This window comes from Pyricularia grisea (genome assembly GCF_004355905.1).
Source record: "Pyricularia grisea strain NI907 chromosome V map unlocalized Pyricularia_grisea_NI907_Scaffold_10, whole genome shotgun sequence".
Taxonomy (NCBI): Eukaryota; Fungi; Ascomycota; class Sordariomycetes; order Magnaporthales; family Pyriculariaceae; genus Pyricularia; species Pyricularia grisea.
Window position 1 is genome coordinate 1,229,054 of NW_022156722.1, and position 22,148 is coordinate 1,251,201.

Genomic DNA, 22,148 nt, shown 5'->3' on the forward strand with positions numbered 1-22,148 from the left:
TAGGCCCTTTGGGTGGAGGTTCGCAGCGGGAGAACGAGGTTGGTTTTGCGGGGTTCCCTTCACTGTTCAGGCCGTGACGTATAACAAGACCATGATCTAAAAGGGTTGGCCGCGGTTGACATGGTTTGGTCGGTGGAATGACTCTTGTGCCACAATCTAACTTCTTAGTGAAGCCTGCATTGAGTGGGGGAGACCGTTGGGATCTAGGGTTCTAGAGAGGTCGAAAGAAAAAGACAAACCAAGCGCAAAGCAGGCGGCACGTTATTGAATGCAACAGTACAGAGCTCTACCCCGGCGAGTATGCCGGCCGGGAGGGAGGCCGGGTCCAGTGCTGTTGGGGAAGATGCTGGACATGGCGTGATTATCTCGCGCAACTGTGCATTGGCGAACGTTATATGCGCCCGGGGAACTATCAAAGTTGGTTTTCATCCTTTGACTCGGCATTATTAAGCCAACTCACAAATGCCGATGTGGGATGAGTGTGAGTAGGAGGCAGATGTTTTTTTTTTTTTTTTTCTTTTCTTTTTTTGCTACCGGGATTTGACAGAACAAGAACGCCAAGCTTGGAGCTTTGAGGGATACAAACCAAGCTTATAGGTCAAAAACTAAGACAGAAAGGGATTCTCATGATTTCATTCAGGCCTTTACTTGGTAATAAACCAAACCCACCTAAGATCTGGTTTCGTGTTGGACCGGAAATGGGCATAAGAAGGGTAGGAATGCGGGGAAATGGGGATCTATTGACGGGATTAATATAACGCAAAGTACAACCAAGTCCCGCACCTGAGGCCACAAGAGCCCCGGAATAAATACTACTCACGTATGCAGTGTTTCCCTTGGTGCCACTGGAACTGACAAAAACGTCGAATTACACATGCGTTTGTAAGCTCTTTTTGACTCTGTTTCCCAGGCTCCGGGGGTCTTGATATGATATGCACACCATTTGTTCATCACACGGTTCACACCGCTGCCCGAAATGTGCGTCATGAGGCCTAGTGGACAACCCTAGTGTTCTTTTGTTTTTGTTTTTGTTTTTTTAAACGCCGAAGCGGCAGGGCTGACAGGTCCTCGGTCATTCGCTGGGCTTGGAAGGCAAGGGACAAGACAGAACCAAACCACAAACATACCACATGGAACCGGATGGAAAGCCCCCGTTGTGCAGGAAAAGAGGAGAATGGCTGCATGCAACCGACACAAATATTGAAACCTTACACGGTTGGTGGGTGGTATGTAAAATGGGGATTTTTCCGGCGTCGATGGCATCAGTTTGAGGGATTCTGGGATACAAAAAAGAATTCAAGCCCAAGTCGGGGTTTCAAAGATTGAAAGTTGTCAGGGTATCAGGACATAAGTTGTTAGACTGCAAAAGGAAAAAAAAAACGCTAGGTTTCCTGCAGACACAAATCCCCAAGACAGAGATGGCGCAAATCAGACGTTTCTTGGCATTATATGCCTCCCTTCTGGCTTCAGTCGTAGCCGGCCCTCTGGAGCAACGCCAGGAGCCAGCGTCAACCTCTTTCGTGTTGGAGGTGACGACCATCACCGCCGCCCCGGCAACCGTCACCAAGAACCCCCTCGACAGCACCAGATGGGTCGAATACCCAGGCGCCACCTGGACCGAGTACCCCTTCACGACCAGCTCGACCAGGACATCTGGGTGCGTCACCTACTCGACCTTCTACCCAAGCGGACGCGAGGTGGTCACCATCACCAACACCATCATCGTGACGGTGCGGTCCACCGTGACCGAGACGGACACCAACGTGCCCGCCACCACGGCGCTCTCTTTCACCCAGCGCACCGTGACGGCGGCGACGGGGACGACGAGGTGGAGCACGCTGTGCACCAACACGCTCGTCGAGAGCTTCTACGTCAGCTCGACCCGCACCACCGTCGTGTGGCCTTCGGCTACGGCGTTTGAGGCCGCCACCAGCACCGAGGTGTGCGTCAAGACGAGCACGGTGTCGTCGTGGGCCGACGGGCCCATGCCGACCACGGAGCCCTACACCCCCGCCATCGAGAGGTTCACGGGCAAGGAGACGGTCATCAGCGTCAAGCAGGCCACGACGGCAGATGCCACGTCGGTAGTGCCGGATGCGACGTCGACGAGGTGGAGCGTTGTGTGCAACAACCCGACCACCGTGGTCCAGCAGACGTGGTATACTGCGACGGTCACGCCTACTGTGACGGTCGACTGTAACGGGGATGTGGGTGCGGAGATGGGTCTGTTGAGGAGGATGGAGACGGGACGGGTGGTTGTTCGCGATGCGGGAGAGGATTTACAGAGGGTCGAAACTCGGACGTATCAGACCATTGGGTTGCGTGAGGGCAACGTGGTAACGAGCATGGTTACTGAGGTGGTTGATTACCTCGTGGCTACTTTTACCACGGTGCAGATGATTGTTGTTACCGAGACTGCCAGTGCTGTGACTGTTACTAGGTGTTAGTGTAGCTTTTGGCCAAGGTAGGTGAGTGGTTAAAGGGTATTTTATGTATCAATTTGAGAATTTAGTTTTATAAAAGTTTCCTCGTCGAGGTAGGTAATTATGCACTTTGTTTGTAAAACCACAAGACATGGCACTTTTCACCTTGCCTTTTGCATGCATACCTTACCTACCTTACCTGTCCAGGCCAAGACTAGGCCACAGCTTTTCGTGGGCGGGTTGTCGGTTACTGTCAACTTTTATTGGACACTGAAGAAACTACATTCTCTCCCCTGCAGGAAGAGATAATTGGAGAAATTCTGGTCGGTTACTGGCTTGTTCGGACCCTGGTCCAGCGAAAGGAAGCGAGTCTCACCTCAGCGATTGCTCCCTATCTTGCCTATGTCAATCGGTATCGCAGATTTACGATCCCAAATGACGCACTTTTCTGAGCTTGCAGGAGATCAAAACATGCGACTTGGTTTTCTTTCGCCTTACCGAGCGCGCTTTCACCTTGTCTACCTTGACTTAAGCTTAGAGGCCTGACTAAATCAAGAACTAGTCTAACGGCATAAAAATTCGCCTATTAAGATTATCTTTTTGGACATAGATGAAAAAAAAAAAGAATAAAAAAAAACACTATGTCAATCAAAGAAAATCGCTCAGAAATCCTCAAAGCACATTTCGATAAGCCAAACGCCCACCCCGCTCCCATAATAACATCTCTCAATGGCGACAACTCGTGGCTGTTCTCCATTCCAGTGCCAACAAGGCACCGGAGTCCCAAAACCTCACCTTATTACCATATAGTGTCAGATCCGTGGCTGACGGGTCCACCAACCACCGGCTTCATCGCATGGCTCGTATCATTCGGCCATGTTAGCCCACCGGCCGCGTCTTCCGGGGCCGACATCGAGGCCATCTGCGCCGAGATCGACGCCGCGGCGGGTTTCAGTCCAGCCGCCTCCGAGCAGAAGCGATCCCGCATCGGCGCCATCATCATGGGCCAGAATACCACCGACCACGTCAGCACGCGGTCGCTGGCGACCTTTGAACCGTCGATCCCTGTGTTGGCCGTGTCGGGAGCCGACAAGGCGATCCGAGGCATGGCGCATTTTGACACGGTCGTGACCCGGCAGCAAATAGCCGATGAGATACGGGACTGGCGAAGTCACATGAGGAAGCATCCGCAGAGCCCACCGCTGCTGCCGCCTTGGATATGGACCTTTGGCGTCAAGGGCGACAGCGCCTTGATGTCAGTCGGGGTGGTCGCCTGGGAGACGGAAGCGTCTGCCGACGTCTGCGACGCCATCCTCGACGGGCCGCACGGCATCCGCATCGGCAGCGCCGGCGCGCAGGCCCTGGGCCAGGCGAGCCCGCCACTACGGTTCCTGGCCATGCTGCACCCGACCAAGGAGAGCTACACGCTGTGGTTCAGGAACATATACGGCGGCGCGAGCGGGTCTGAGCTGGCGGCCCTGATCAGGGCCAGGGTGTGGATCCCGACGCACGACAACATGTATACTTACTCCGGTCCCATCGGCCGTCTCATCTTCGAGGCACTGGGTGACAAGGGGAAGCTCGCGGGGGACGGGACGGATGGGAAGCCCGAGATTGTACACGTGGGGAACGGGTTGAGCTACGCGTTGGATGTCAGGGAGACGTGAGAGAAGACCGTGGTGGTTTTTTTTCGGTTACGTTGGTTTTGGTCTTTTTTTCTTGATTTCTTTCTCTTTTTTTTTCCCCCTCCCGCACGGATGCCTCGCGTCTTCTTCCTCTTTTGGCTGGTCGTTTGCTTGGCTTTTGAACTGCCGAAATACACTCATTTGAGAAAACCCAAATTGAATAAACGTGCGCTCTTGATTTGCAACACAGACAAAAGTCGTATCATTTCTCAACTCGAGCGCACGGGAGACAAAGACAGGTTAGAGAGGTTGATTAGGCAATGAAAAAGGCCGTTCCCCTGCCAATCGTATATGTCAAAAAGGAAAGACATGTCCAAGGGCGAGAAAGGCTGAGCCAAAACCGGGGAAAATGCTCCTCCCCCAAAAGTCAATTCAATTTGCCAAGTATGTCTGCCATCTCAGATCATCCCAAGATTGGGAGCACTTGGTGGTCCAACCACTGATCCTTCAATATATACCTAGAGTAGATAGATACCTGCCCTGGCATCAATTTGCCCTTCATTTGGAGGATTGTCCCCCCTTTTTTTTTGTTGTTTTTATTGGACGGCGGCGAGCAAAAATCCTTACATCGGCCGGCAAATCCCCCCTCCATCAAACCATGGATTCTTTTTTGGTTACGAGGGATTTCCAATCGGCGCTCGAACTGAAACGAGACGGGTTTGCACGTGAGCGGGCTGCCTTGGAGAAAATACGAGAGTTTCGCGCTTGACTGATTGGCAACCGGCGCTAAATCGAGATCGCTGCGTGAGGCGGCGCGGTCGTGTAGCTCGAGGCTAGAAAAAGGGGGGGACCGTGAACGCTTGCGATAGCAGTCGTGCACGCGCGTCGGCCAGGGACGGCGTGACCGGGGTACATGTCGAAAGGAGTCGAGTTGTGTGCAGCATGTTGGTCATTTTGTCTGTGAATGTATTTGTAGGATTCTGTAGTTTGACAGTATGATATAGTGCTGCTGTTTGTGATCCTAAAGTAGAATATACAGTTTCAAAAATGGTATACATATACTAGTCTAGAATAGATAGTATGACGTAGTGAGGACTGTTGGACACATGGTATTTAATCCATGCATATATTGTTGTCAAGACACTACATGTCAACGAGTCGCCCACTGCTCTTCTCAACAACGTCTCCGATCTCTCCGAACTTGGTCATTACCAGCAGAGAGTCAAAAGAAGTCCGGCGATCCACGGCGCCAAACGCACAGAAGATCAAAAAGAAGCCTTCACATTCTTGGCCCGGTGGCCCGTTCACCCCTGAATTGGCTGTTCCGGACCTAACGGTGCACTAAAACTGCTGCAGGTTCGATTCACGCCTTTCCCTCTGGATTAAAGGGAAGAAAAAATAAACCGTGCATCCGCGCTCGCGTGGGATTGAGTAGAGATGCAAAGTATTACAAGAGTCATTTGGCGCCCGTTCCTAATCGTGAGGGTTATTTTTGTTTAAGTGATTTGCAACCTTTAAGGGTGCGTATGTTGCCATGCTACAAATTGAACAAATTTCAATGCCAAAAAAAAGAAGTCGATCTTTTTGATCATCGAGAAGATAACAAAAAAAATAAAAAATAAAAATAAAAAAATGGCTAAACTGCGGGAAGACCCAACGGGCAAGCTCTCAGTTCAAGGTCAAGCGCCCCCCGTCAGCCTCCTAAACAACCCCCACGCAAGCATCAGTCTCAGCAGCAGGCGCCGCAGCTCACCCGTGGCGCCTCTCCAGCGATTCGACTCGCTCAACAAGACTGCCAACTTTTGCACAACGACGGTCGCGGTCATATCACCACCGCCGACCCCTCATTCGCCTCGCTCCGCCCACAAGCGAGACACGCTGGCCCTGCCGCTCCGCCTGCGCAGCAACTCTGGCCTCTCGCTGCACACAAACTCGGCGGCCTTCAGGCAGTACACCGACTACAGCAACCTGGATGGCTCGCCCATCACCCCGAGCTTCTTCAACCAGGACACCACCACCACCACCTTTGCCATCGACTCTGCGTTTAGGCCGAGGACGAGCGGCCAGGACACCCCCGGCGGAGGAGAGGTGGTTTCGTCGTCGAATCTGTACAGGAACAGCAAGAGGGAGAGCGTGGCGAGCGTCTTGACTTCGGCGCCTTCGAGGACTGGGTCGTGTCCCGTGCTTTGCGTGCCTGAATTCTTTACCAAAGATGTCATCCAGATTGTACTGCAGAGTCAGACGACGTTTGACAGGTTGATGTGGTACGCCGAGAAGCACAAGTCGACGGATGGAATGGAGTTTCTAGCCAAGGTTAGTTTTTATCATGATATGAAAGTGGTGCAAGCAAGACGCCCAAGGCGAGAACCCCCAAAGCTAATACAAAACTTAAATCCTCGTAACCAGCTCAAAGAATACCAACAATCAGTAAATAGCGTCACGGCCAGCCTATCCCGCATCAGCACAGAAAACACCTCCTTCGCAGCCACCACACCGCTGCACCTCCCCTCCAGCACGTCTCGGCACCTCAACGCCGACGTCAAGCACATCACCGCCTCGGTCCTGCCGGCGCTCGAGAACGTCTTTCGGGACGCCAAGGCCCACGTAGAGCAGCGCATCATCCGCGACCTGTACCCGGGCTTCGTCAAGAACCAGCTCTCGCTCGCCACCGAGGCCGCCCTCGCAACCGCCAACAGGGGCTCGTTCCAGTCCCGCTTCCCCGGCCTGGCTGCCTCCTTCTGCCTCACCGATCCGCTGCTGTCCGACAACCCCATCGCGTTTGCGTCGGATGGCTTTCTGGGTCTGAGTGGCTGCCCGCGCGAGGAGGTGATCGGCCAGAACTGCCGCTTCCTCCAGGGAGGGGTTATGCAGAACCTGGGCGTGACCAGGATACGCAGTGCAGTCAGCGCAGTCAGCGCGGGCAGTGCTGGTAGCGTGGGTAGCGCGGGCGAGGGAGCGAGTCACGGCGCTGAAGGCAAGGTTGAGACGGTGCTCAACTACACCCGAGACGCAGACGGCAACCTCAAGCCCTTTTGGAACCTGCTCTTCGTCTGCCCGCTGAGGACCAGCACCGGCAGGGTGGCGTACTACCTCAACGCCCAGATCAACATATCCGAGGCGGTAGGGTCCGACAAGGAAGTGCTCGAGATATTGAGCGTGAGGCCACCAGAGTCCGAGAGGCTACCCCCCTCAACATCATCATCGTCATCATCATCCCCCATCCTCGGCCTCGGCCTCGCCACCACTGCCCCCTCCTACACCGGACGGTTCAACACTAGCCAAGAATCCATGGAAGCCGCGCAGCAGCAGCAACAGCAACAACAGCAACAACAACCAAGGCGACGCTCCACAACCCGCGGCTTCAGCTTCATGAGCTTCCGTAAAACCCACAACTCAGACGGCAAGGGCTCGCGCGCACAATCCCGCGCATCCACCTTCCCGGAGCAGGTCTCCTCCTCATACCCAGGCCCTGACCAACTCCACCCTCCGCCGGCGTCCACATCCGCCAGCTCCAGGAGCACAACGCCAATCACCACAGCCTCCTCTACTCTAGACGTCACCGCAGCCACGTCACAACAACCATCCCCAGACCACCCGGGCCCTTACGCCCGGCACATGGTGCTCGAGTGCACGACCGACGAGAAAGCGTCGCGGGGCAGCAGCCACCGGCACCAGCTGCGGTGCGCGTTTGCATCTCCGGGCGCGCTGGCGGCGCTGGGCCTGTCGTCCGTCGACGAGGTGCGCGACCGCGACGTCTTTGACGTGCTGGGCGAGACGGCCATCGCCGTGTCCAAGCCGGTGCGGCGGAGCATCGTGTCCAGGGTCGCGGGCGGGGAGAACGTGAGCGTCAGGCTGCGGGTTGGTGGTGGTGGTGGTGCGTTTTTGGGTTCTGCTCCTCCGTCGGCGGGCCAGCTTTCGGGCTATCATGGTGCTTCTAGTCCAGATCCGCAGTGGAGCGTCGAGGCGGCGCTGGACCGGCTGACAGACTGGAGACATGCGCACCACTCCGTCGACGACGTTTCGAGACACGGCCGCGAGGTCGCCTTCCACTGGACGCCGTTGAAGGATGCTACCGGGTGCGTGCGCTGGGTGGTATTGATCGTGGTGCCTGTTCGGGTTAGGAGGGCGACATGATTTGACCTTGGCCACTTGGCCCTTCTCCTTGTTTCCTTTTTACCTTTTTCTTTTGTCGGGGGTGCATCAGGGTAAATACCACCCGCTGGGTTCGGAAAGCATAAAGCATATATACAGATCTATGGCATCTGGAAAGGGGAGGGGGCATAGCACATAAAATTAGACAGCATATTAGATTTCCCAAGTACATATAATGAGAAACGCATTTCTCTTTTTTTGTCAGTATCATTCATTCTTTCTTCACTGATCGGATCCAGCAGCGAACCTCGCAAACTCGCTCTTGTAATTACCTCCACGCACCTCGGCGCCACCCACACTCCTCGCCTGCTGGCCTCCATACCCGGTATACTGACTCAAACTCGGCGGCAGGTCCTCGACCTTGGTGCCCCACTTGCTCTCCCTCGGGCCCAGCGTCAGCTCCAACTCCTTGCCCTCGGTGAAGAAGGAATGCTCGATCCAGTTCTTGTCGTACGGCTTCCCGTCCAGCTTCGCGCTCTGGATGTAGATGTTCTTGTACTCGGTGTCGAACCCGACCGTCTTGATCCGCGCCGTCTTGCCCGTGTCCGGGTTTGTGATGTTCACGGCCCGAAAGAACGGCGGCGTGATCAGGTAGACGTCCTGGCCTGGATTCGGAAACATGCCCAGCATGCCAAAGGCCACAAACGAGCCCATGGCACCGCTGTCGTCGTTGCCAGGCAGCCCAGCCGCCGTCGGAGAGAAGAAGCGCGGGATGTAGAAGTGAACCCGCTTCGCCGAGAGTGCCGGCCGGCCCGCGTAGTGGTACTGGTAAACGGTCAGGAAGGAGGGTTCGTTGCCGATGTAGGTGATGTTGCGGTCGTGCAGGAAGTCGAGCCGTCGGACGAACTCGGATGGTCCGCCGTATGTGGTTACCAGCTTGGCCTGGTCGTGGGGCACGAAGCTGCGGCTGGGGGTTAGTAGCTTTCGCTCTTGTTTGTTATGTAAGTGTAGGCAGAATGGAGACTTACAATCCATACTCCCACAAACTGCTTTCATACGTCTCCTGACCATTGTTCTGCAGCGAGCAAGACCCGCCATATTTCGAAATGTTGCTACAATTCAGCGGGTTCTGATACCCAAACGTCCGATTCATGAACTTTGGTTGGAAGAAACCCTTGAATCCAGTATCGGTGCCGTTGTCAAACTTGGACGTCTGATCCGCCTTGAACAAAGCCTGCCAGTTCCCGCTGCGCCCACGGTACTTTTCCTTGTCCTGCTGCCTGTCCAATCCACCCGCGATCTGCGACACGCAAAAGTCGTTGTAGCTGTACTCTAGCGTCCGCGACACGCTCCTCGTCAGGGTTCCAAACCCTTTATAGTCGAAATCCTGCACCGGTATGTACCCAAGCTCCTTCCAACTATCGAGCCCACCTCGGCCCTCGACTGACCAGTCGTACGGCTCCTCCTCGGCGTCCTTGACCACGGCATCGTACCCTGTGTTCCAGTCTATGCCATCCTTGATGCCCTTGATGTACGCATCGGCCAGTACATTGTCGGCGTTGGACCCGCCCTGCGTCAAGCCTTTGCACAGCGACATGCGGCAGTCGGGCAGCCAACCGACGTGGCGATAGACGTCGATGAGCGAGCGGATGATCTGCGCGACGGCGGGCGGGTCGATGACGGTAAGGAAAGGGATCTGCGACCGGAACGAGTCCCACAGGCAGTAGAAAGAATCAAAGTACGGCTCGCCGTTGCCCTCCCCGTAAAGCGGGTTCTCGCCCGTGTAGTTCTGGGGGCTGATCATGGTCCGGTAGATACCGCTGTACAGGTTCGTGACGTAGGACTGGTCGATGCCGACCGAGTCGACGTTGACCACCGACAGCTTCTTCCTCCACGCAGCCACGGCGGCGTCCTGCGCGGACTGAAAGTCAAAGTTTGGCATCTCCTGCTCCGCGGTCCGGCAGGCCTGGTCGGTGCTGATGAAGCTGGTGGCGGTGCGGGCCAGGATGGGCTTGTCTGCGTTCTTGAACCGCACAAAGGCGCCCGCCGGCAGGGGGTACCCGTTTATTCCCCGCGACACCCCGAGCGTCTTGACCTTGTTGGACGCTCGGCTGTCGACCCAGATGCCATTGTCGAGGATCTCGGCGCCTTTGAAGTCTGTGCAGAAATAGGAGACGTAGGTTCCTTGTCCAAAGCTCGGCTGGAAACGGGCTGTTTTTTTTTTTTGTTTTTTTTCTTATTGTCAGCTGACCGCGGCCTGCAAAAACATAACAAGACAAAAGTCAAGTCTCGAAATCCAAGAGTACGTACCATTTCCATAAATCCGACCATTCGACGCATCAACCGTAATTGTCCCATTATCCTGCCTGGAATCCGACAGATCCGACAGATCCTGAAAAATCAACGGCTCCGACGGCCTACCATCAGGCGCCTTTGCCGGGAACGCAAACCGAAACAAGGCCGTCCTCTGCGTGGTGGTCATGTCGACCTTGATGCCCGAATTCAACCTGATGCCAAAGTACCCCGGTGTGGACGACACGTTCTTCTCCTTGAAGGAGCCGAACGCGACCCTGGACCGCTTCGGAAACGCGCAATTGTCCACGTCGCCGCCCTTGCAGCCCGCATACCCAAACAACGGAAACGTCCCCAGCGAAGCGGTGCTGCCTACGCCCGAGTCGTGCATGGCGCTGAAGCCCGTGACGAAGGTGTTGCTGTCGAGCGAGAAGCCGCCCTGGTTGCTGCTCGAGTTGGTGTCGGCCACGGCTTTTGCCATGCCGTATGGCAGCGTCGCCCCGGGAAAGACGTTGCCGCCGTTGGCGGCGCCGATGAGCGGGTTGACGTAGTGCAGCGGGTCGAACTGCGCGCTCGTGAGCCCTGCACCCGCCACCAGGAGGAGTAGCGCCCCGGTGGTGTGTGTGAGTGAAGACATTTTTTTTTTTTTTTGTTTGGTTTTTTCTTTTTTTTTTTTACTCTACAAGGGTCAGGATAAACGACTGCGAGACCAGGGAGAGTTGGAAAGGAGTGGGCAGTGACCAAGGGGCATCGCCATGATCCGACCTTTGTTGGTCTGCATTACGGTGGGAGTGCTGCGGTATTTATTGACCTATCTCGGGTTCGAGTTCTAGAAGACTTCAACTCAAATTAAACCGATCAGCAGTATAGGCCCGACTGAATCGACGCGGAAAACAAACCGGAGTCACTCCCGAAATGATGGGATGCTATGCAAATACCACGGGACCAGGGGAAAAGTTCCATTCCCTGGTAGCGTATATGTATGCTCGGGATTTCAACTACTTACGACTAACTCTTCGCAGGAATCATAAAATACCTGATTTTTGATTTTCGTCAACTCTAATACCAAAAAGTCAGCAACGCCTACAAGGCCCATTACACTGGACCACTGTACAGAGGCATTGACTTTTACCCTTACCACTATAGTATAGTTGCGAGGTAATGCATGAGAAGGGGACCTTGCTAGGCGTCTAGATTACGCGTCCGAATTTTGGTCCATAGAAGACCCCTGAATAGCGTCAAGCGAGGAGCTTATATTCGTTCCGTCCGGACTTGATATATTCTTTGGGCAATTTCCGACGACTATGTATACTTTTGATATACCAGCCGGGCCGAAATGTTGTGTACAAATTATATGTGGCCATGACCCCACTTTGAGGATTAAGTTCAAGAAAAACATGGTAGGGATGAGCTAGACGGCCATGCCTCGATCGATCCTTTGGCGAGCAGCTGCCAAGGCAAAAAAGTGACTTTTTGTTCGGAGGAAGGGCTGCTGCATGACTCTTGAGGAAATCGCTGCGAACCACCAAAGCTCATGAGATCAAATAACTTGGTCACAGCGAGCCTAACCAAAAGCACGCAGACGGTATCCCCGATTTCGCCTTATGAACAGTGCTAGCTCCAACTCTTTTATTGGCAAAAGAGTCTTGATCATACGCATCGCGAATGAGACAGCGCACCATGTATTGAATGACGAAGGCAGCGTATAGATAGGTTGTTTATGGGATGCAGAAAACGCTTTGAAATGCACGTCATCTGAACACGAATGAATGAAAAGTATCGCCATCGCGTCGCGTCAACCCTAAGGCAGCTGCCACGACATGTGTACGACCATTGAGGGGCTCATGGCTGACTGATGCACATGAATAGGATGATATTGGCTATATTCCAAATACTCCTCAGCAAAAATGGGCTTGTAGGGATGAATTGCAGCACTCTTATGCATACTTTCTCCATTTGCCCTTCTGTACAGAGGCGGCGGTCCTTGCCTTCCGTTGCCGACTTTCCTCAAGCAACTTGAGGTGGTTTTCGGCCCGCCACTCACAAATGTCTGCAAATTGACAATAACGGCACTTATCGGCCTCCTCGACGGGGACTCCATTGGCTGGCCTCTCACCACGCCACCACTCCATGTGGTCCTCCAAACACGACGGCAGATTCTCGTCGGCAACATCAAAATTGTGATGGCCGATGAGGGCGCCCACATCAGAGTCTTCCTCATCTTCCATGCTCAAGTCAATGTTGATTTCCTTCTTTCGCTTTGGTAGACCCCTGTACCGGTACTCTATTGATACCACTTGACCGAGAGAAGCTTCACCTCTTGGGAATGTTTGCTTGAGTTCGCTCTTGAGTAGTGGAATGAGTTGCCTTAGAGATCGATAGCGAAGTCGCTCATCTGCAGGCATCGAGGATGGAGCTGACGTTGCCGTGGTTGTGGCCTCAGTTTCACTTGAATATTCGCTGTCTTGTGATGAAGAATCCGGAGATGGCGGCGTTGAACTCGAGTCCTGAAACACCTCATCATGCAAAGATCCGATCTGAGCGAGAAAGAGGTCGGAGAACGGTAGGTCTGGATCGAGGCCGTATCGTCGGTAGACGTGCAAATAGTCGAGTCTACACGCAGCCATGTCTGCCAAGAATCGGTGATATAGATAAAGCTGTATCATCGCGGGTCGCAGATGAACCTTGCTAGGAAGAGACCAATGCCCTCTGGTCTTGACATCAAAAAGCCAAACCTTGCGAGCCGGCCCTCTCAAATCCTGAGACGGATTTACACCTGTGAAAAAGTCGGTAATCTTGTGGTTTTCACTCAGCCCAGCAGCTTCTTCCTGGCTTCCAGACTGACTCAAAAGCTCCTCCTCAAACTGGGGATCCGGATGCTGGACACTGAGGCCATCAATCAAGCCGTTGACAACATGACCGTCCACCAAACCCCACACTTCGAGCTCGCGCGTCAGGCCGTCGTCGCGAAGCGTGCGCAGGCCCTGTATGATGTTCCAAATCTTGAGGCCAAACGCGTCCTCTTTAGTCATGACCTCGACGCGCACCGTCCTGTACACCTCGCGCTCGAGCTGCTCGTGTATCTTGGTACCGCCCTTCATGGCGGCCGTCCTGGGCTTGCGCCCGCCGAGCCGCGTGAGGGTGTACTCATGCTGCTGCTCGCACCATACCAGCGACGAGAAGTCTGTGACGGATAGTGGTTTCCTGGGAAAGGTTCGGAAGCGGGCGAGGGGCGATTTGAGCGGTTTTGCCGCCTCGTTACCAGCCGAAGAAGACTGGGGCAAATCTTCAATGTCGGCGCTTGGAGCAGGTTTGATGGCTGATAGTGGGATGCTCACTAGACGCTTCCGAGTTAGTTAGATCTTTGCCATCTTCGCATGGTTTCATTTGGCGATTCTCCATGTATCAGTGAAAGGTGATTATGGACAACATACAATCGGGGTAGCGTACATCCGCTTGCTTGCCATATACAATCTTGGTGCTTTGTTCCGAAATGTTCGATACGGTAGAGCCAGAGCTGACATGTCTCTGGCTATCAAACCGGCCGAGGCGCGCAGTGTGCGCGCCATTGTCATAGCCGAGCCTTGGCCCGATTGAGGCTGTGTCGGCGACGCTGTCAATATCGATGGCCTCAGTCCAGGGACTTGCGGGAAACGCGGCTGTGATGTCGGCCTGGAGGTTAGGGACAGTATTGTTTGAAGTCCGCGCCGGAAGCAGTCTCTTTGCCGTAGCGCGCTGGTCGACGGTTGTTATAGTGGTGATGGTTGTCTCAGAGCCAGCGCTAGAAGAGCGGGGACGTCGCGCAGGGTCTTGAGCGTGGTCTGCAATGTTGGAAAGGAGCAATTCATCCTCTAGCGAAAGATCCCAGCCAAACTCATCTTCATCATCTTGCACGTTGGATCGAGCCATTGCGTCGCTGCACGGGTCGATGCATTGTGAGGGGTTGAAAGCGGCCTCGACCTACTCGGCTTTGTCGCAGTGCAAGTTGCCTCCCGATCCCCACCAACCATAACAATGCAGTCACCACATCAGGCAGACGCGAGTTAGTGCAACCACTCACGTCATCACGTGATGCAAGGGATCGCAGGGATCGAAAGAAGAAACCTGGCGTCATATCTCTGAAACCATTGGGAAGAAAACCTACGACTGTTATGAATTGGGCAGTTGTTTAGTTGATAAACAAAACAAAAAAAAAAAAAAAATTAGATCGACAAGGCATGGTACCAGATGGTTAGGTAGTACCTAGAGGCGGGGTAGGTTGTTGATTCGAATACCTATTTTCTGTACCTAGGTGGTCATATAAGTGTTATTAAAATGCATGTAAAAAACGACATGAACCAGTTACCACAAACCAGTTACCACACAATCTCCAAGACTAAGTGTACCTAGGTAGGTATGTATGGTACTTTTCGTATTAACGCTGCAGGGACTGCATTCAGCATAGCGGCCAGTTGAGACCGTATGGCGCAGTCATCACATAGCCGCGGGCTGTGCCAATCAACCGAGCACCTGGCCATGTCAGCTCTCAATTGCCAAGTTACCAAGTGCTGTTTAATCCAAGGCAGCAGCAACTTCGTCCCATTGCAAGGCATTTTTTTTTTATTTTGACAGGTGTTAAACCCTTCAATCACAGGATTTATAACAGGGAACCTCCCTTTGGGAGCTTTTCAGGCAAACAACACCAAATTCAAACCGGTCGTTGTTTCGCATTCAGTTCATCCCTTCTCGTCTTGTTTTTTTTTTCATTCGCCTGGCCCAAAAAGGAAGTCCCAGGACACAGACACACATTACCAAGTAGTATTTTTTTTCTTTTTTCTGTTGTTTCCCGTTCACCCAATCCATGTCGCAAAACACCCAACCCCACCCACGGGCCTTGGCCGACGCCGCGGAGGAGCTGCTGCTGCACCACCGGGGAAAGGCCGTCCTCGGCGAAAGCCTACTACCACCACCACCGCCCGCCGCCGCCACCACCACCACCACGAAGCCCACCACAGGCCGGGTTGGACCCTCGCTCATGGACCTCCCCACCGAGTTGCACATACTCATCAGCAAGGAGCTCATCTATCCGGATGCGCTCTCGCTAAAGCACACGAGTAGGCATTTTTACGACCTGGTATACACGGGCGTCAAGCTCAAGGTTTCGTGGCTTATGCAGCGGCGCCGGCTGCACCTCGAATGTCCAAACGACACGCGCTGTGATCTGGGGAGTGATCTGCGGTTTTGCAGGGGTAGTGTTAGGTACATTAGGTCCCTCTTTTCTTTCTTTGCTTCTTCGTTATCCTCTCTTAAACTTTCTTTTCTTCTGGTCGTTCTTGTCGTTCCTTTCTTTTCCTTCTTGGTCCCAATTTTATGTAATATCGGTCTCATCTCGCTTCTTACATTTCTCTGCAAAAAAAAAAAAAAAAAAAAAAAAAAAAGCTGACTATCAAAACTTATCAACCACTTCTTCAGCCTTCTCATGCGACGACGCCGTGAGCACGTCGAGTGCGATAGTCGTCCTGGCCTGGGTTGTCTGGTCTTTGGCACCCCGGTCTGCTCCCACCGCCAGCAGCCACTCCAGCGCATACGCCGCTGGCTCAAGTCTCGGCTCACCATCGAGTTACAGTGGCTGCTGCTAGCTGCTGTGGTGGTCTTTGTTTGTTGGATGTGGCTTCCACAACTCTCGGCATACCTTGCGCTATCGACATAGTCGTCTTGTCGTGACTTGGCTGTTTGAATGTTTGTTTTATTTCCAACCCGAGTTTGTCTCTGTACATCACCTCCTCGGTCTTATTTTGCCGCTGTCTGGGTTGTATTCGACTTGCGAAATTTTGGGTTGTGAGATACTTTGTGCGATGTTGTCCTTCGAGCGAGTACCGGATTGCGACTATACCCCATTATATTCACGGTTTTAATGTCTAGTCAGTCTTTAATGTAGCCTTGACTCCATTCACACGTAAGATCCCAATTTCAGGTTTCCGAGATATTTCATCTTGACAATGCCAGTACCGATGGAAGCCGAAAACAACACAAAAATGTACACTAATTCCTCTGACTCGCCTTTTTTTCCTGTGCCTCCGATGTCCGGCATGTTCGGGACTATTACATTCTGGTTACGCGTTAAGCCACCGCGGATGCAAAGTATATTGATGTCTTGCGTGCGAATCATCTGTCCAGACTATTTTATCATGCCCCGGTTTCTTTTTCATGCTCATCGGTCCCACTCGGGAGAAGATGCGCAGGGAGCGTTCCCATGAACCTGGTAGACAGCTGGCTCAAAACGAGCCACAATGCCAAGACCTTACCGGGTCAGATAGGTGGCAACCGTAGGGTCCACGATGGGGAAAAGGGTCATTGCGTTTATCTTAAGCTTACCATCATAGTACTTACTATACTAGTAAGGGGAAGGGTTTGTTGAGTTGTGGGCATCAAGGTTATCATCGAACACGTTAACCCACTTCTCACTTGTCAGTGCTTTGCGTGTCAGACAAGAGTATGAGGGGAGGCGATAAGCTAGACTAATTGACTGCGGAGTATGGATTATAAATTGCTACTCTATTCGAAAGTGGAAAAAAAAAAGGGTTGCCATGATTCGAACAAACGCCTGTATACGTGGTACTATGCTTACTATTATACAGAGATTGAGATCTTCCTGATAGTTTCTTGTTGTGCATTTTTGGGCACGACTGCTTGGTCGGGATAACTTGGCTCCAGGGAACTCCCATCAAAGATATTGTTTGTGGGGTATAATCATTGATTGGAATCGACATCTTATCCATAAAAGATGTCTCCTAGTTGAGACTAGCTTATGAAACATTTCTCTATGCCGACTTGTCTGCAATTTGAGCCGAGGAGGTGGAATTTGTGTCAAGATGCTGAGTATATACTCAGGCTGCCTGGAACAATGCTTGTGCGAATACGCAGTTTTTATGAGATTCAGAGAAGTTTTTTTGTTTTTAGACTTTTTGAGCAAAAGTCGCATGTTGGCCACAGGAGCAAGGGGGCGAAATCAAAAACCGAACAGCCCTATTCCAACTGCGGACAGCTCGTCATCAAGTTTACTTTCTGCAAGCAAGTAACGGAACTGACGCCAAGAAACCCTATTCTGAGCCGGTCGACCTTGGCAATCTGGAATATCCCGGGAATGATGTGCACGCGGGATCGAAGTCGAGCGCCAATCGCTATTTTTTTTTTTTTTTTTTTTTTTTTGCTCAGGCAATTCGAAAAACGTATTCCGGAGTTGAGTTACATTCGGCTCTTGGAGCCAAGCCAGCGACTCGAACCTGCTCACACGTCCCGCTGCTACATATACATAGTAGACTAAGAGAGGGAAAAGAGAAAAAAAAAAAACCACTCTCGGGAGATGTTGATCTTCTAGGTTGCTTTCGCTTGTGGCGTTGCGTGAACTCATGGCTTACAATGCAGGGGCCGAATTTGGAAGGGTTTTGCAATCCCGGCCCCAAGGACTTCTAGAACTAACAGATGCTGGGGGGTAGGGAACGAGGGTATGGACAAAGCGGGTCGTTGTACTGATGCAATTCAATGCTACTGGTCAGATATGTTAGGTACCGAAAATACTACAAAGTCTGTCTGTACGAAGGGACATAGAACCGGAAATAGTCAGCTTAGGTACTTCGTAGTAATCTGGATAAAGTTTGTGGCTTAAAGGGAGGGATTTTCTTTTCTTTTTTGGTGATTTGTAAGGATCAGCATGCCCCTATAGTTGGGCAATCAGAAACGGTACTTGTCGACTCGGGTCGTGGAGTCGTTCCGATATAAATAATATAAAAATTGTCAGTACATGACAAGCACCTTTACTGCTATAATTGAGCTGCATTAATGCAGTACCTATAACGAAATCACTACCCAACGTAGCAATAACGGAATCCTCGGAGACGCCGAACAAGACCGTTCATTGTCAAGGGATGACCTAGGTTCGCGATGTCAGTTCCCATGCTGGAAACAAGCCGAATTTCTGATGCCAACTCGTCCAAAGACGGCTGGTTTTAAAAAGAGCAGAGGTTTGGAAATGCCAGCTTGGCATGTTGGGAACAGGCCTTACAGATTAAAAGAACTTTTTCTTTGTATTGATGGATGAATAAGGAAATTGACATGGGATGGACGCTTTTTTTGGCGTTCTTTTTCTTTTTCGCCTTTGCATCTTGGCTTCCCGCCATTGTCTGTAGGTAAGGTACCTCTTGGGGGAGATTTGCATGTACTCCATGGAACCGGGGGGGACCGACCAATTCCGTCCCCACCTCCACCTCCACTGGTAAAGTCCCTGATAGAACACCATCAATCAAATCGAGTTTAAACTGGGCAACGTAAGACGCGGTGATACCGATGCAAGAGCCAAAGTCAGCAGCCAGCGCTTGCTCAGCAAGACAATGCAACTTTTTTTTTTTTTTTTTCCCCTCTCACAGTCGCCCAGAGACTAGAAATAGCTCGGGCAGGCGACAAGTTGATTGTACACGTAAGTCGACGACGAGTCGCTTCTAGATTCGGTCCTATCCCATACCCGTCTCGGCGGACAGAAGGTGACTAGACCCAGACCTGGACCCAAGCGACCTAGGCCTACCTAGACTTAGTTCACTGTGTAGCCTCCCACACCTAGCAGCTTTTTAGTGGTGGTTATATGCACCCCAAGAACAACCCGCTTTCTCATTATACCAAGGCCGTATTTGTTCTATTTTTTATTTTATTTTTCTTTACCGCCAGCCAGCCAGCCTTGGTGTTTGTCCTAAAAGGGATGAAAGCGGGCTTGAAAGGGTACCAAACAACGGGGGAAAAGAAAATCCCACTCTACCCAAAAAGCATGCAGGCTATTCCCAATTCACTGGGCGACCGGAAAAGTAGAGCCCAGAGGCGGAGAACAAAAAAGAGTGAAAGAGAGAAAAAGGTACCCAGGCGCGATGGAATACCGAGTCAAGGCATTTACTCGCCCACTTGGTGACGAAATGTAACAAGAGAAAGCGGCCGCGCAGGTTCGGAGCACGTGCGGCGTTTTAAACTTCAGGCGAAACGTTAAATCGCGCCCTCCACCCTTTTCTTTCCCCCTTCCCATTCTCTCATTATTTGGTTGTTGCCCGCTTCCCTCCGGTTCAATTGAATCTGACCTGAGTCGCTCACCACCCCTCCAATTGAGACGGAGGTTCCATGGGGTTGGTTTGAGGTTGCCAGGTAGAGGGAAACATCGACAAACTTTACACCCTCTTTTCTTTCTCCTAGTTCCAAAACCAGCTTTCTCAGAAGAGCAAAAAATTGCAGCCTCGCATCCAAGTCTCACTTACATTGCGTGGGCCAAAAATCGCCATCATAGTACCTTGCAGATTGCGATTAAACTTTTTTGACAACAATCTTCAAAAGGGCTTTTTGTTTGTGAAAAAAAAAGGCTTTTTGCGTTTTCTCTTTGCCAGAACTCGCCCTTTCGTCATACGTACTCCACCCTGGATAGGTAGCTGGGGGAGAACAAAGGAACAGACATACAGACAAGGTGCACAGACGGGACGCTCGCCACGAAAAAAAAAAGAAGCTCAACTCCAAAAATATATCCAACCACACACCACCATCACACCTCCCATCCCTTCCCAACACACATATATATACACACACACACACACACACACACACAGACACACCTCCCTGCCAACCGACGCCCAATCCCCCGCCCACCATGCAGCTCGGGGCGTCGGGGAGGTTAAACCTCGAGTCGATGCCATGCGAGATCCTCCGCATGATCGCCGGGTGCTTCTCGCTCTCTCCCTACGAGGCCGGCGATCCGGTGCTGAGCCCAGAGTTTCTCGAAAACAGGCGGGAGCTGCGCCGCCTGTGTCTCGTCTCGCGCAAGCTGTGGCACGCCGCCGTCCCGTTCCTGTACGAGGTTGTCATCACCCACGGTCCGGGCCAGGAAAAATCAGACAGGAAGCTCCCGCCGCTCCTGCTGCTACTGAGAAGCCTGCTGGCGAACCCCAGCCTGAGGCCTAGGATACGGCACATGGCTTGCCTCGTCAGCCTAAAGGGGTCCAAGGTCACGGCGCAAGAGCTGGAGGCGGTGCGGAGGCTGTGGAATTCAGAGTGCCTGGGAATAAGGATCCGGACAAGGGCGGACGTGAGGGTGCTGGAGCTGGCGGACCTACCAGTCAGGATACGGAAGATACGGAAGGGCGGGGAGGAGGATGATGACCACACGCAAATTTTCACAGGGGACGAAGCCGATGACGAATACGAAACCTCGTACCTCGCCGAGACGACACGGATACCGAACCGGGCGGAATTGGACGGGCTAGGGGAGCGCATATTCGCCGCCATTCTGTGTCTGGCGTCCAAGCTAGACTCGGTGGCGTTCCAGATGCCGCGGTGCGCGACGGTGCCGACAAAAGTGGACGCGATAAAATGCACAGTGACGAGCGGCATCATCGACCGGGCGATGCGGGACGAAGTCGTCGGCGCAAACGTACTGCAGAACCTGACCACGGTCAAGGTGCAGCCCGACATGCGCATGTTTATGTACTACGGATGGGACGACGAGATCGGGGACGACGAGGAGCCCTGCCGCGGTGTGCGGCTCGACGCATGTCCGGGCCTGTTCAGCGCACCAAACATCACAACTGTTGAAGGTTTTAAGGAGAGCGGAGGATGGGACAGGCTGCCGACACAACTAAAAAACGTCAAGGTTGCCGGGATACTAGAGCCCGACACCGTCAGCACGATATGCGACTACCCAAACCTCGAGCGGTTGACGATACGGCCGGCGGCGTTGGACATGGCCAAGGCGGATGTCGAAGACGACGAGTTCAACTCGGCGCTGCTGAAGAGGGCAGACACGCTGAAGCAACTCGACTTTAGAACAATGGGAAACGAAACATTAACCACGAGCTACGGGCCCGAAAAGAGGCTACACTGCCTACCCAAGATGCACAAGTTGGAGGATCTAACCATCGAACTCTTTGCACTTTTCGGAACATCAGACAAACTCCGAACACAAGGACCGCTCGCCGACCTCTTACCACAAGAAGACGACGGCATCAGCAGCAGCAGCAGCAGCGGCAGCAGTTCCTGCCACCACGCAAACGGACCTTGGCAGCACAGCCGACCGAAATCCACCAGCAGCCTGCGGAGGCTGCAGATCCTGGAGCAGTGGACGTACGGCGATCCCGTGTGCCCCCTGCGGGGTGGGGACGCTAGCGTCTTGAGTGCGTACCGCGAGGCGCTCAGGGGGGTCCTGCTCGACTTTGCAAAGGACTGCGGGGCGCAGCGGTTGCCCAAGCTGGAAAAGTTCCGCTTCGTGAGGCACGAGATGGCAACCCTGTCGGACGGCAAGAGCGCAGAAGCCATCGGTCAGAGAGAGATGGAGGAGAAGACTCGAGCAGACTTTGAGCACCTCAAGCAACTATTTGCCGAGGAAGGGGTTTGCATGGAGGTGGCGGTGTGAGATGAGCAGAGATAGATGAGAGGCGAATCAGAAAAATAACCATCTTTTTTTTTAATTATTTTTATTTATTTATTTATTAGACTGGCGATGATCCATAGGCATGGCATAGTCAAATTATCTGTTCTACACTTCACATTACCATCTAGCATGTGTTTGTTATCTCGCTCGTCCTTTTTGGTTTTCGTGCTCTTCAGTTAGATTGCGAGGGAGCCAGTGCGTTGAGAAACTGGGTCCAGGAGAAACTCGGACAGGGGTCTGTCTGGCTATCCAACCGCCCCCGCGGAGACGAAAGAGACAACATTATCC

At 52.8% G+C, this 22,148-nt stretch overlaps 7 protein-coding genes across 7 annotated transcripts; 5 read left to right on the forward strand and 2 right to left on the reverse strand.

The window, feature by feature from the left end:
• Window positions 1-1,418: 1,418 nt before the first annotated feature.
• PgNI_11878 (uncharacterized protein) lies at window positions 1,419-2,447 on the forward strand (the record flags this gene model as incomplete). Its single annotated transcript, XM_031131837.1, has 1 exon — window positions 1,419-2,447. The coding sequence occupies one exon, from the start codon at window positions 1,419-1,421 to the stop codon at window positions 2,445-2,447; it is 1,029 nt and encodes a 342-aa protein (XP_030976530.1).
• Window positions 2,448-3,064: 617 nt separating this feature from the next.
• Window positions 3,065-4,090, forward strand: PgNI_11879 (uncharacterized protein; the record flags this gene model as incomplete). Its single annotated transcript, XM_031131838.1, has 1 exon — window positions 3,065-4,090. One exon carries the CDS (start codon window positions 3,065-3,067, stop codon window positions 4,088-4,090), a length of 1,026 nt encoding a protein of 341 aa, XP_030976531.1.
• A 1,590-nt stretch (window positions 4,091-5,680) lies between these two features.
• PgNI_11880 (uncharacterized protein) lies at window positions 5,681-8,182 on the forward strand (the record flags this gene model as incomplete). The annotated part of the gene is made up of 2 exons (XM_031131839.1): window positions 5,681-6,361; window positions 6,455-8,182. The coding sequence occupies 2 exons, from the start codon at window positions 5,681-5,683 to the stop codon at window positions 8,180-8,182; spliced, it is 2,409 nt and encodes an 802-aa protein (XP_030976584.1).
• Window positions 7,619-11,119, reverse strand: PgNI_11881 (uncharacterized protein; the record flags this gene model as incomplete). The annotated part of the gene is made up of 4 exons (XM_031131840.1): window positions 10,451-11,119; window positions 9,169-10,351; window positions 8,427-9,101; window positions 7,619-8,156 (listed from the first exon to the last, which is right to left on the reverse strand). Exons 1-4 carry the CDS (start codon window positions 11,067-11,069, stop codon window positions 7,619-7,621), a joined length of 3,015 nt encoding a protein of 1,004 aa, XP_030976657.1. The 5' UTR covers window positions 11,070-11,119.
• Window positions 11,120-12,369: 1,250 nt separating this feature from the next.
• On the reverse strand, window positions 12,370-14,585 carry PgNI_11882 (uncharacterized protein; the record flags this gene model as incomplete). The annotated part of the gene is made up of 2 exons (XM_031131841.1): window positions 13,867-14,585; window positions 12,370-13,769 (listed from the first exon to the last, which is right to left on the reverse strand). Exons 1-2 carry the CDS (start codon window positions 14,339-14,341, stop codon window positions 12,370-12,372), a joined length of 1,875 nt encoding a protein of 624 aa, XP_030976658.1. The 5' UTR covers window positions 14,342-14,585.
• Window positions 14,586-15,272: 687 nt separating this feature from the next.
• PgNI_11883 (uncharacterized protein) lies at window positions 15,273-16,121 on the forward strand (the record flags this gene model as incomplete). The annotated part of the gene is made up of 2 exons (XM_031131842.1): window positions 15,273-15,670; window positions 15,884-16,121. The coding sequence occupies 2 exons, from the start codon at window positions 15,273-15,275 to the stop codon at window positions 16,119-16,121; spliced, it is 636 nt and encodes a 211-aa protein (XP_030976585.1).
• A 3,963-nt stretch (window positions 16,122-20,084) lies between these two features.
• On the forward strand, window positions 20,085-21,842 carry PgNI_11884 (uncharacterized protein; the record flags this gene model as incomplete). The annotated part of the gene is made up of 1 exon (XM_031131843.1): window positions 20,085-21,842. The coding sequence occupies one exon, from the start codon at window positions 20,085-20,087 to the stop codon at window positions 21,840-21,842; it is 1,758 nt and encodes a 585-aa protein (XP_030976656.1).
• Between the last annotated feature and the right edge of the window lie 306 nt (window positions 21,843-22,148).